This window comes from Gymnoscopelus braueri (assembly GCF_963280865.1).
Source record: "Gymnoscopelus braueri genome assembly, chromosome: 22".
Lineage (NCBI taxonomy): Eukaryota > Metazoa > Chordata > Actinopteri > Myctophiformes > Myctophidae > Gymnoscopelus > Gymnoscopelus braueri.
In genome coordinates, this window is record NC_137624.1 from 37,563,716 (window position 1) to 37,577,309 (window position 13,594).

Genomic DNA, 13,594 nt, shown 5'->3' on the forward strand with positions numbered 1-13,594 from the left:
GTTGTGGATATAGTAGATGTTGTGTGAGAAACAGGCAAATTGGAGCCAGTGGTGCAGAGCCAGCAGGCGGCTAAGACGGACATCGCCTCGACCGCGACACAGTGTGGGCAGTGGACCAGAGATGTAAATCGACTTTCCGCTGCTGCTGAGGAGGTCAAGGAGACGCGTGAAATGGATTCTGGATTGTTCTGAGTAGCGGTCGTTTGTTCCCACATGAAGGATTATCGTTTTGACGGAGGAGGGGAGAGAAGCCAGAACTTCAGGGATTTTTTCCAGGAGTTAGCCGTGGTTGCACCAGGAAAACAGCGTGTTATTGTATTAGCAGACTTGATGTGCTTGATGATTGTCACCGATAAGTAATACAGTGGGGGGTGGGAGGAGTGATGGAATCGGCGTACGGGGTTGCGTCGGGGGGTGCAATTTTGATGTGGAGCTGCTGTCCACTACGGGGGGGGGTAGACGTAGACCTTTGCAGTATGGGGGGGGTGGGCTTCTGCGATGCCTGGTTCCTAGGCCATTCCCAGGTGTTGTACAGTGTGGGAGGGGTGGGCTTTTTTGATGGCTGGTGCACAGCGAGACCCTCGGCGCGGCGTTTAACAGCCGTTTTTAGCATGTTATGGCAGACCTTTTTCTGACTAGGCAGTAGTGGGGGTGATGGTGAGGCGTTAGAAAGCGGGGCCAGCATGGGGAACTCGTTCATGTCGAGGACGGAGAACGGATTGCTAGTAACTAGGGGGGGGGGGGGGGATTCGGTGGGGGGATTGATAAAAACAAGCCCAAATAAACAACTACACTTTAGAAACAAACCCAAAGAAACACAACTAACTACCAATATTTACAAGAAACTGAAACAGAAACAGAAAATCAAGCCCAAAGTCGCTTATAATAAGCAGACATGGCAACACTGGCCACCTGACACACTAACACTACCTATCTCACAAATGCATATCTGCCCCCTTGTGGCAAAGAGTTGGATAGGTATTTTCCTAAGATATAAGACTCATTCCAAGACACAATAAAGGCTCTAAAAAATAAAATAAAAAACGTGCAAAAAATATGACTATATATTTGTGCACGTCACACGCTCCCTGACAAAATAAGAAATGACTCCTGACATTTCAAACCCATTTTTTTGTTTCCTTTTCTGAAATCTCAAATCAAAACATCACAAAATAAAACTTTCAATAAAGTCTTGCTGTGGCACATGTGTGGGGTGTGGTAAATGTGTGGATTGATGTATTGATTGATTGATTGATTGATAATGTTTTACTCAAGTAAAAGTATCAATACTGCAATGCAGAAATACTCTGTTGCAAGTCAAAGTCAAGTATTCAAAATGTACTTAACTCTATAACTGCCAAAGACGTTTATAAACGTCTTTGAGAAATTAGCTGTTGCCTGCCAAAGACGTATAAAAACGTCATGAAAAAAAAAAAAAAAAAAAAACTTTCAAAAAAAAAAAAATCTAAAAAGATTTTCTAATTATTTAGTATTGACACCTTTTCGATATTCCAAACGAATAAGGAGATAACAATTTCCAAAGATTTGCTGCTCCATCCACTTCAATGTTAAAATTGAAACGGACAAACAATTCACAATGTTTTTTGGTTTGAAACCACTGGTTTTGAGCTATTTTCAAACATCAAACAACACATGACAACAAGGTCAAATTGACCTCGTTGACATTTGTGAAACCACACCTGAATCTCATCTGTGATTAGAAATTTTCTGGGGATCAATCATACTTGAGAAAAATATTTTGTGGCTATGCGAAAAGGTACCAAAATCGGTCAAAACCCTGGCAGAGGCTACAGACTGTTCTGAAAAAACTCTGGCAGGGTAAGAGTTAAAAGTACAAAAGTATTGGCATCAAAATACACTTTAAGTACCAAAAGTAAAAGTACTCTTTATGCAGAATACATATAATTCATGCAGAATGTCCCATTTCACAAGTTTCAAATGTATTAAAATATTTTGAAAATAGCAGATCTACAAGCTCACAACACGTCGCATTGACGCGTTGGTGACTATCCGAGAAGGCGAATGTTGGAGAAGTGAGTGTGTCTGTTTGTGAGTGTGTATGTGGTAATGTGGCAACAGTATGTGTCTGGGGATCAAACCCCTCCCAGTCGGGGTTGTACTGGTCAGCTCCCAGTACAACAGGCTGAGATTTCAGTTCCTTATTTATTTTTCGCAGTTCTCTGTCTGCTAGAAAGGTCTAGACACATGATTTGTGGTTTGCCAGAGGGGAAGAGCCCCCCCCCCAAGACTCTGTGTGTCTTAAAAGTGAGCATAATAATTCAGTAAAAAGCTATTAAATTGTATCTTATCAGCAATTACATATATATGAGTACATTTAATTATTATTCAATGTCATGCCAAATAAATGAGAACATCTATTGATTCACGCTTACATTGTGCATGTAACCTCTCAAAATATGGATACTTTCTGAACAGGCTCTCTCACTAATCAGTCATAAATATAGACTGTATGTCAGATAGCGTGTGCAGCTCACATAGCCTACAGGATGTAAAACCACAAAAAGCCTTTTCCTGTTGCTAGCGTTCTAGTGTGCCTCAGCAGGCTTTTCAACCATTCAATACAAACTGTAGGTTCCTCTATTCCTTCTTTAGGCACATCTAGTGATGATATCATTTTAAGCCTATATTCTAAAGTGAGCTGTTCAACATATATTACATTCTAATAAAATTCTCATATTGTCCACTTTAACAGCTAAACAGGACCCTGCGTTCTCAGGGGTTGATGGTGGATTTGCTGACACTTACTAAATGGGTTTCTTCAAACGTTACAATCTAAATCCAATAGCTTAGGTGCGCGCACACACACACACACACACACACACACACACACACACACACACACACACACACACACACACACACACACACACACACACACACACACACACACACACACACACACACACACACACACACACACACACACCTCCTTGGCAGTCCATCGTTGTCGAAGATGACGTAGCTTCCTTGCGTTGTGATGAGTTTGTCAGTGGTTATCTTTGCTGGCGACGATGCCACTGTAGATGACTATGAAGCCCGATTCTGGAACCACATATCCTACCACAGGCAGGACATGCAAGGCCTGGATCAGAAGGCTGAGATGGTACTGGGTCAGCATGAAGGTGTCTTTGCTGGCGCCGCGCCATCCTTTGCTGGGTGCGTTTCTCCTCAAGGTGTGTGACCCCTTCGTAGCATAAAGAGCGCCAGAGTGGCCGATTAGCTGCAGCCGACTCCAGATCGTTGGGCTTGATGTTGCACCTCTTTAAAGTCTGTTTTAGCTGATCTTTGTACCGCAGCTTTGGACCACCGGGCTTCCTGCTGGCTGACAAGATCTGTCCATAAAGCACCTGACGGGGCAAACGGCAGCCAGGCATCCGGATGACGTGGCCGACCCACCGGAGTTGCCTCCGTGCTACGGTTGCCTCAATGCTGATGGAATCAGTGCGTTGGAGAGTGTCAGTGTGAGGGACACGGTCCTGCCAGGTGATGCCAAGGATGCGTTGGAGGCATCTGATGTTAAATGCATCAAGGCGTCTGATGTGACGCCGATAGACAACCCAGGCTTCTGACCCATATAGCAGTGTAGACACGCACACTGCCCTGTAGACTGCCACTTTTGTTGGTGTTCTTAGGTGGTTGTTTTCAAACACACGAGAGCGCAGTCTGCCAAAGGCATAGGAGGCTTGGTTGATACGGGCCTGGATATCATCATCAATTTGGCAGGAGGGTGTCAATATGCTGCCGAGGTAGCTGAACTGCTGGACAACCTTGAGGGGAGTGCCGCTGATGTTGAACACGGGGGGTGGAGATTTTTCTGGCGCCATGATCTCTGTTTTGTGGATGTTGATCACAAGACCTAGTGAGTGGTAAACAGAGGACATGGTGTCCAGGGCACGTTGCATGGCAGTTGGGCTGTGGGCCAGAAGAGCACAATCATCTGCATACTGTAGCTCGTAGATGTTGCTGACCAGGGTCTTGGTCTTGGCTTGAAGGCGTCTGATGTTAAACAAGCTCCCATCAAGACGGAACTGTATTTGCACACCGCCATCTTCCTGGATGGACTTGTGGAAGAGGAGTGTAGCTGCCGTCAGGAATAGATTGAATATCACAGGGGCCAGTACACAACCCTGCTTCACCCCGACTTTCACAGGGAAAGGGGGAGATTGCTGGCCACCAACAAGTACAGATGCATGCATGCCACTGTGGAACTGCTTGAGGATGCTGAGAAATTTTGGGGGGACGCCAAACTTCTGCAGTATAGTCCAAAGGATTTCCCGGTCAACTGTATCAAAGGCCTTAGTGAGGTCAATGAAGGTGATGTAGAGGTCCTTGTTTTGCTCCCTGCATTTCTCCTGGACTTGACGCGCAGCGAAGATCATATCCACAGTGCTTCGGTTCTTTCTGAAACCGCACTGTGTCTCTGGGAGGATGTCCTCTGTAATGTGCGTTGTCAGGCGAAACAGCATTATTTTTGCAAGAATCTTGCCAGCAACAGAGAGCAGAGAGATGCCACGGCTGTTGCCACAGAATGACTTGTCTCCCTTCCTTTTGTAAATGGTGACAATGTTGCTGTCTTTCCATTCCTGAGGAATTGTCTCATTATGCCAGGTGTTGCAGATGAGATGGTATAACTGTCGTTTTAAGAGGTAACCTCCCTTCTTGAGGATCTCAGCTGGAAGTCCATCAGGGCCAGGGCTCTTGTTGTTTTTAAGACTCCTGATTGCGGAGAGAACCTCAGTGAACTTAGGAGGTTCATCGAGGGAGAGAACAGGTGGAAGTTCTGGGAGGGCATTAAGGACATATGGATCAGAAGGGTTTATTTTGTTCAGCAGGGAGTCGAAGTGCTCGGCCCAGCGCTCAAGTATCTGCTGTTTGTCTTTGAGTAACACAGAACCGTCTGCAGATCTCACTGGGACGATGTTTTGCCTTTGTGGACCATACAGAGATTTTACAGCATCATAGAAGGCATATGTGTTGTTGTTATCTGCATGCCTCTGGATTTCTTGGGCTTTTCTGAACCACCACTCGTTCTCCATGATCCTAAGCTGTTTCTGGGTCTCACTACGGGTGGCTTTGTAATGAGAGAGGAGAAGTGGACAGTGAGGGTTGGAGAGCAGTGTGGCGTGGGCTTTGCGCTTGGATTCTAAAAGCTCCTGTATTGCAGTAGAGCTATTATCGAACCAGTCTTGGTGTCGTTTTTGGGTAAAGCCGATGGTTTCAGAGGCAGCTTGATGTATTGTTGACCTCAGTTTTGCCCACTCGCTTTCCACATCAAGGCCACTGTTGTCCTTCGCCAGGGTGGCAAGCCCCTCTGCCAGTTTGCTGCGGTATTGGGCTATACAGTCTGGAGAATCCAGAGCCCTGCAGTTGAGTCTCTTTCGAGGTTGCTGTTTCTTGTGTGGTGGTCGAATTTTCAGCTTGAGTCTGGATTTGATCAGCCGATGATCAGTCCAACATTCAGCCCCACGCATGGCCCGGGTTATACAGACGTCATTTTGGTCACGTTGCCGGACAATGATATAGTCCAGTAAGTGCCAGTGTTTGGACCTGGGATGCATCCAAGATGTGATGTACTTCTTTTTCAACTGAAAGATGGTATTGGTTAAGATCAGCTGATGTTCAGAGCACAGAGTGAGGAGTCTGAGGCCGTTGTTGTTTATTTTCCCCGTCCCGTGACTTCCGATTATGTGTTTCCACAGCCTGGCATCAGCGCCTACTCGGGCGTTGAAGTCACCCATCAGAACAAGCTTATCAGAGTCAGGGATTTTAGATAGAGCGGCATCAAGGGATTCGTAGAAGGCATCTTTGATGTTGTCGTCAGCATCCAAAGTGGGGGCATAGGCACTGATTAAAGTAGCAAAGCGGCCTTTCACCAGGGGGATACGCCAGGTCATCAGCCGCTCACTAATGCCTTGGGGGGACTCAGGGATGTTAATGAGTAGTCTGCTTTTTACGGCAAAGCCAACTCCATGGAGCCTGCGTTCCTCCTCTGGAAGACCCTATGTTGTACCTCTTGAGCTCATGTGCAATGAGGGCAGTTCGTCTTCGAGGTCTCTCTGTCCGGTCTCGAACATCACACACACACACACACACACACACACACACACACACACACACACACACACACACACACACACACACACACACACACACACACACACACACACACACACACACACACACACACACACACACACACACACACACACACACACACACACACACACACACCTGGGAGGTTTTGGGAACTGACCAGTACAGTTTTGGGAGCTGACCAGTACAACCACTTATACTGTTGTACTGGGAGCTGACCAAGTGGTTGCCCTGGGCATGGGAGTCCAATCCCATGCCCAGGGGTTTCAATTGGGTAGGCCAAGGTATAGCAGGTGCCATACCTTGGGCTCCAGAAAAAAAAATTAATCTAATAAAAATGAATCATGAATAGTAGCCTAATGCAGTTGTAAGACCATTGTGTTTGTATTGTGTTATAGGTATAACGCATAGTTTTCTATGCATTCAGATGTCCTTATGAAGTTAGTACTACAAAGGTCTATGTACCTTTGTAGTACTGAACTCAGAAATAAAGTTTTTTGAATTTTAAAAGTTTCCCTTTTATTTGCTGAGCTTGTTTTTTTGTTTTTTTATGTTTATTTTTATTTAAAAAAATTATGAAAATAGAAAATAATAATATTAAAATCTAGGAAAGTTTTCATGCCGGTCTGATCAGATTGACTAATGCCATAATTTGGGCTTGTTGTAAAAATAATTTATAATTTAGGTTTGTTGAAGAGAATGTTCCATTTAGATCTCATTCAGCCTTAAATAAAGGCCAGTCTAAATGTGGTAGATCCAAAATGTTTTAGATAATAAACCTACCCAGGGTGAAGACCGGCTGTTGAAGGGAGTTTCAAGCGACCGGCTCAGCCAACCATCACCCACAGAGTAGATCTGACACCAAATATGCTTCATCTCAACATGGAGAAATTTACTTTTATTACCTTCCATGCTTGACATGTGATCGAGGTGCAGGAGAAAAAGCCTGCCGATGCTCTCTTGAGAATACGGTCTGATGGAACATCCCCAGACATGAGTGTGCGTGCGGAGGTGACTGATCGAGAAGGCGAATGTTGGAGAAGCGAGTGTGTCTGTGTGTGTATGTGGCAACAGCATGTGTCTGGGGATCAAACCCCTCCCAGTCAGGGTTGTACTGGTCAGCTCCCAGTACAACAGGCTGAGATTTCAGTTCCTTATTTATTTTTCTCAGCTCTCTGTCTGCTAGAAAGGTCTAGACAACACATGATTTGTCTAGACCCCCCCCCCCCCAAGACTGTATGTCTTATCAGTGAGCATAATAATCCAGTTAAAAGCTATTAAATTGTATATTATCAGCAATTACATATATATTTATATATATATATATATATATATATATATATATATATATATATATATATATATATATATATGAGTAAATTAAATTATTAATACAATTATGTTAAATAAATGAGAAAATCTAATGATTTACGCTTACATGTAAATGGTAAATGGTGCTATACTGTATAAATAGTGCATTTATATAGCACTTGCTTTACATAGATTGTGCATTACATTCACCCATTCACATACACATTCATACACCGATGGCGGAGGAAACCATACAAGGGGGGGGGGGGGGTCATGTTAAATAAATGAGAAAATCTAATGATTCACTCTTACATGTCTGCATGTAACCTCTAATCTTTCAAAATATGGATATTTTCTGAACAAGTTCTCTCACTAATCAGTCATAAATATAGACAGTATGTCAGATAGCGTGTGCAGCTCACATACAGGATGTAAAACCACAAAAAGCCTTTTCCTGTTGCTAGTGTTCGAGTGTGCCTCAGCAGGCTTTTCAACCATTCAATACAAACTGTAGTTTCCTCTATCATATTCCTTCTTTAGGCATATTTAGTGATAATATAATGTTAAGCCTATATCCTAAAGTGAGCTGTTCAACATAAATTGCATTCTAATAAAATTCTCATATTGTCAACAACTATTACGGCTACACTGCACTTTAACAGCTAAACAGGACCCTGAGTTCTCAGGGGTTGCTGTTGGATTTACTGACTCTTCCTAAAATGGTGCTTCTTCAAACGGTACGATCTAAATCTGATAGTTTAGGTAGCTAAGCTAGGATGCTAATGTTCAGCCTCTCACTGCACACACACACACACACACACACACACACACACACACACACACACACACACACACACACACACACACACACACACACACACACACACACACACACACACACACACACACACACACACACACACACACACACACACACACACACACACACAAACCTGGGAGCTGACCACTTATACTGTTGTACTGGGAGCTGACCAGTACAACCACTTGGTCCAGGCCCTGGGCATGGGAATCCAATCCCATGCCCAAAAAAATCTAATAAAAATAAATCATGAATAGTAGCCTAATGCAGGTGTAAGACCATTGTGTTTGTATTGTGTTATAGGTATAATGCATAGTTTTCTATGCATTTCTGGGGTTTTGGGGGTTTTGACCCCCCCAAAAATTGCGGCCGCGCGCCCAGGATAGGTGTCCCTTATTTTAATCTCTGGGAGTTGGCAACCCTAACCTTGCCATACCTTAGCTTTTGCTAAACTGACGCCACTGCCCATGCCACCCAGAGCGGGCAGTCAAATGGGCAGGTAAACACACTACTTGATTTGTAAGGCACGTGAGTGTCTAAAAAGGGCCTATATCTGTTTTTAATGGTACAGGATTTAATGTCTATCAAATCATTTAATTACTGGTTTAATACAGGATTTACACGATATACATTTGAATGTAAAAATACTGTTGGTCAGATGGCTATAGAAAGGGAATAGATATTACATATTTACATGAAAATACATATTTATATATTATTCACATGTATTTAAATTGTCGATGGGTTATATGGCTCCTGTTAACACTCGCACGACGGCAGTAAGACCAACTACCACACAGACGGACTTCAGATCAAATTGACCGTTTTTTCCTGCTATTCCATTGGCCACTGTCTCCCCTCTGCGCTCCAGACGCTCTGACACCTTCTCCCCCACACTGCGGGCGATACCATTGTCTTTTAAACATCCATTAACCTTTCAATCCCACTCAAACCTCAAATGTTGGCTACAGGCAGAAAAATAATAATATAGGGCCTATATTATTATTTTTCTGCCTGTAAGATAAGTATCTCTAGTATAGAAGTGTCTGTACCATGAGACCTCTCCTTACTAGAAATATAATACAAGTTTCTCTAGTATAGAAGTGTCTGTACCATGAGACCTCACCTTACTGGACATATAATATAAGTAAGTATCTCTCTAGTATTTAAGTAACAATTAATTATATATGTAAACTGGGGCCGGGTTGCAGACCAGGGAGATTCTTCTCTCTACTCATTAAGCTACGGTTGGCAGCCCACTGATACAATGTGGATTGTGTGAACTAGGCCTCATCCAGAATTTAAAAAAAAAGAATACTGCATAATATCTCAGAATACTGAGTTTGTGTCACAACAATATGAATAGTTTTGAATATGAGAAGAAGAAAAAAAATCTTAATTGTGACAAGCCTGTGACAATGCCACGTTGAGGCACAACACTCACCTGAGACAGATGCTGCAGCTGCTCTTTCACGTTGTGTTGAATGAGAAGGCTGAGCATCCCTGCTGTGAAATGTAAAACGATAGTCATACTAACTCTACATAAATCTACCAGTCCTATATAAATACTAAATGTATATAAATCTACCAATACTATAAAAAACACTATATATAAATCTACCAGTCCTATATAAATACTATGGCCCTATAGCACCTAACATCTGTCAGTAAATTAATTAACTTATATTCAAAGATAAAGTAACTTGATTATCCATTAGAATTCAATGTAAATGTGCCTTTTGGCACTCTGGCATACAGTAGTATGCAGTATACAGATAATGAACAAAGTGAAAATGAATGTATTAGAGAAGACATGTTTTTGTCTCTTGAAGATCACCTCACTTAGAGCTCGTGTTATGTTTAAACCACAACAATAAAAACATACAAACTACTGTATCTCTTAGACATGAAGAGGATACAATAATGATTCATATTAACACTGAAAGCATCATGGCCTGAAAATGTACCTTCTAATCTCTTCTATTAATGCAATGTTTGGACTGAATGTAAATGAAAATTACTTACAGTTCATTGAGAAGTAACTTCTCATGTTCCTCGAGACCTTTGTAGAACATGTCTTTGGCTTTGTTGGAGTTCAGGAATGAAATGAGTTCCCTCATCTTCTCCTGAGTGGTGGACTTAGACCTCACATTACTGTAGCCCTCATGGGTGATGGCACCCTCAGCACGGAGCAGATCTAGGATGGGAGCCACCATTTTCACTCTCTGAATCAGGTCAGGCTGGTGTTGGTCGACAAAGTGTTTCTCTGAAGCTAAGAGGAATGAAAATGGATTTTTGGTGAAACATTGTGTTCTTATGATCAGCTTGTAACATTATATAATTATACTGTATGCTATGATGCTTTATAACAAGAAGCATAACATGTCATAAAGCATTTAATCATTGACTTCCGGTTGATGCCTACACTCATTACAAATTAAATGTCCTAGACTCTTCTCCCTTCCCTAAAACACCCTGGACAACGCTCCACAAATCCTAGACTCTTCTCTCTTCTCTAAAACACCCTTGACAACGCTCCACACATCCCACACTCTTCTCCCTTCTCTAAAACACCCTGGACAACGCTAAACACGTCCTAGACTCTTCTCCCTTCCCTAAAACACCCTGGACAATGCTCCACAAGTCCTAGACTCTTCTCCCTTCCCTAAAACACTCTGGACAACGCTATACAAGTAATAGACTCTTCTCCCTTCCCTAAAACACCCTGGACAACGCTACACACGTCCTAGACTCTTCTCTAGAACACCCTGGACAACGCTCCACACATCCCAGACTCTTCTCCCTTCTCTAAAACCCCCTGGATAACGCTCCACATATCCCAGACTCTTCTCCCTTCTCTAAAGCTCCCTGGATAAAGCTCCACAAGTCCTAGACTCTTCTCCCTTCCCTAAAACGCCCTGGACAACGCTCCACACGTCCTAGACTCTTCTCTCTTCTCTAAAACACCCTGGACAACGCTCCACACGTCCTAGACTTTTCTCTCTTCTCTAAAACACCCTGGACAACGCTCCACATGTCCTAGACTCTTCTCTCTTCTCTAAAAGACCCTGGACAACGCTCCACACTTCCTAGACTCTTCTCTCTTCTCTAAAACACCCTGGACAACGCTCCACACGTCCTAGAGGCTATAAATTCTGGGAATGTGAATGGATAACTTGGAATGGTAGGTAACATATTTATGACAAAAGCGTATAAAACTGCACGATCGCTGTAGCAGTGAGCTTGAATTAGGCACACAAACGGGTTTTAGGAAATGGTTACGGTAGCCTACATTTACACTCTTGAGTTAAAAATGGATAGCCTATATGTATGATTATATGGCTTAACTCTTTCACTGCCAGACTTATTTCTGGCATTGTCTCATGCTGTAGTAAACTATAATCAACGGAGGAGGACGTGGGCTTTTGCAAATGTTATGTTATGACATGACGTCTAATACTGTTGTACTGGGAGCTGACCGGTACAACCACTTGGTCCCTGGACCAACGCGTCGCAGCGTGACGCGTTGTGAGCTTGTAGATCGACTATTTTCAGCATGTAAACCAAGTGTAAAATCAGCCATTACGGCGCCATCAAGGCACCACCAAAATACATTTTTGTTGACAAAATCAACTGTAGATGTAGTCGACTAAAATTGATTGATATTTAATCAACTTAAACTAGACTAAAACTAACACATTTCAGATGAATAAAATATGACAAAAACTAAATGAAATTTCATTCAAAAGACTATGACTAAAACTAAATCAAAATTTGCTGTCAAAATGAACACTGACATACAGTCACAGTAAGTGTATACAGGCCATCACTTAATGATGAATTGGGGGTGCAACGGTTAATCAATGATACAATTAATAATTGACAATCGATCATTTAATAAAACAATCGGTGAGGGAAATATTTCATGCCGATATTACTTGGAAAATAACATTTTGGTTCCTGTCTGTCAATCATTTGGTTGGAGACCCCCTGGAACCCCCTCAAGGACCCCCACTTTGAGAACCGTTGACATGAGGGGGTGTGGCTTAGTAAACAGATGATGATTTTAAAATGGGAGAGAGAGTAAGTTTTGCTGTTGGTCTTTCTCTCTTCCTTGTTCATCTTTGTATAACCTGACGTCTCTCCTCAAGCCACCTTCCCCCAACAACAGCTGTTTGTCCAAACATGTCCACTGTTGGAGCATCACAAACTGCATGCACATTTATGTTTAGAGGATCGGTGATTAATCGCTCAATGCTATATAAAAGATGACTGGGGTGGGTAATTCACACCCTCAACAACACCTCAGTAGGAAACACAAACAAAATGAGTCACCAAAAATGTGCTTTGTCTCCTATATGAGAGAGATTTAACAATTAGACATTTTCAAGTGCAAGCCCCATTGTCTCATGTTGTAGTAAACTATAATCAACAGAGGAGGACGTGGGCATTTGCACATGTTATGATATGACATTATTTGAGCAGTTTTTGAAATTACTCAATAATGTGTGCATTGTACTGTAGTTTAAAGTTTAAAATACAAATCTTGTAGTTAACACTCCCAACGCAACTTTGTTTTAGCAAGGCATAAGGGTTAAATAAAATAATTCATCATTTAGTTATTATGATGATCGGCTTGGCTCATTGTGGTGCCCCTCTGCACCGTGGTGCCCCCTCTGCACCGTGGTACCCTATACGCACAGTGCGTGGTACATATGTGCCAAGCGGCAGTAACCATCTCTCATCATATACCTACTGTTTGGAGCAATTCTGCGTTTCTCCCAAGTTTAGTTACACAATTCAGCAACATTCACAATTCAGCTACATTCACAATTCAGCTACATTCACAATTCAGCTACATTCACAATTCAGCTACATTCACAATTCAGCTACATTCACAATTCAGCTACATTCACAATTCAGCTACATTCACAATTCAGCTACATTCTCTACCTATAGTATGTGAATTTTGTGTTACAGCCGTTGTGTGGAATTCAGATGTCCTTACGAAGTCAGTACTGCAAAGGTCTATTTACCTTTGCAGTACTAACTCAGAAATATTTTTTATTTTATTTTAAAAGCTTCCCTTTTATCTGCTCAGTTTATGTTGGGATTACAAATGTGCACTTACAAAAAATTATATACAAATATAAATACAATCTAGGAAGGTTTCATGCCATTTCCAAACATCTGATACCAAATATGTTTCATCTGAAAAAAGAGAAAAAGTCAAGTTTTTACCTTCCATGTTTGAACGAGGTGCAGGAGAAAAAGCCCGCCGATGCTCTGGTGAGAAGACGTCTTATGGAACGTCCCCAGACATGAGCG

The 13,594-nt window shown here is 42.4% G+C and overlaps 1 protein-coding gene across 2 annotated transcripts in view; it reads right to left on the reverse strand.

The window, feature by feature from the left end:
* The window catches only part of LOC308078016 (serine/threonine-protein kinase/endoribonuclease IRE1-like), a 35,088-nt gene extending 21,494 nt beyond the window's left edge, over positions 1–13,594 (reverse strand). Inside the window, exons 1-3 of one of the 2 annotated variants that reach the window (XM_080419068.1) lie at positions 13,508–13,594; positions 10,292–10,538; positions 9,711–9,772 (exon numbers count right to left, since the gene is read on the reverse strand). In XM_080419068.1, coding sequence (XP_080275194.1) covers positions 9,711–9,772; positions 10,292–10,538; positions 13,508–13,514 — 316 coding nt within the window. In that variant the 5' untranslated portion in view covers positions 13,515–13,594. Of the gene's footprint in view, positions 1–7,040; positions 7,134–9,710; positions 9,773–10,291; positions 10,539–13,507 lie in introns of those variants that run through there. The other variant, XM_080419069.1, reaches the window with a different exon arrangement.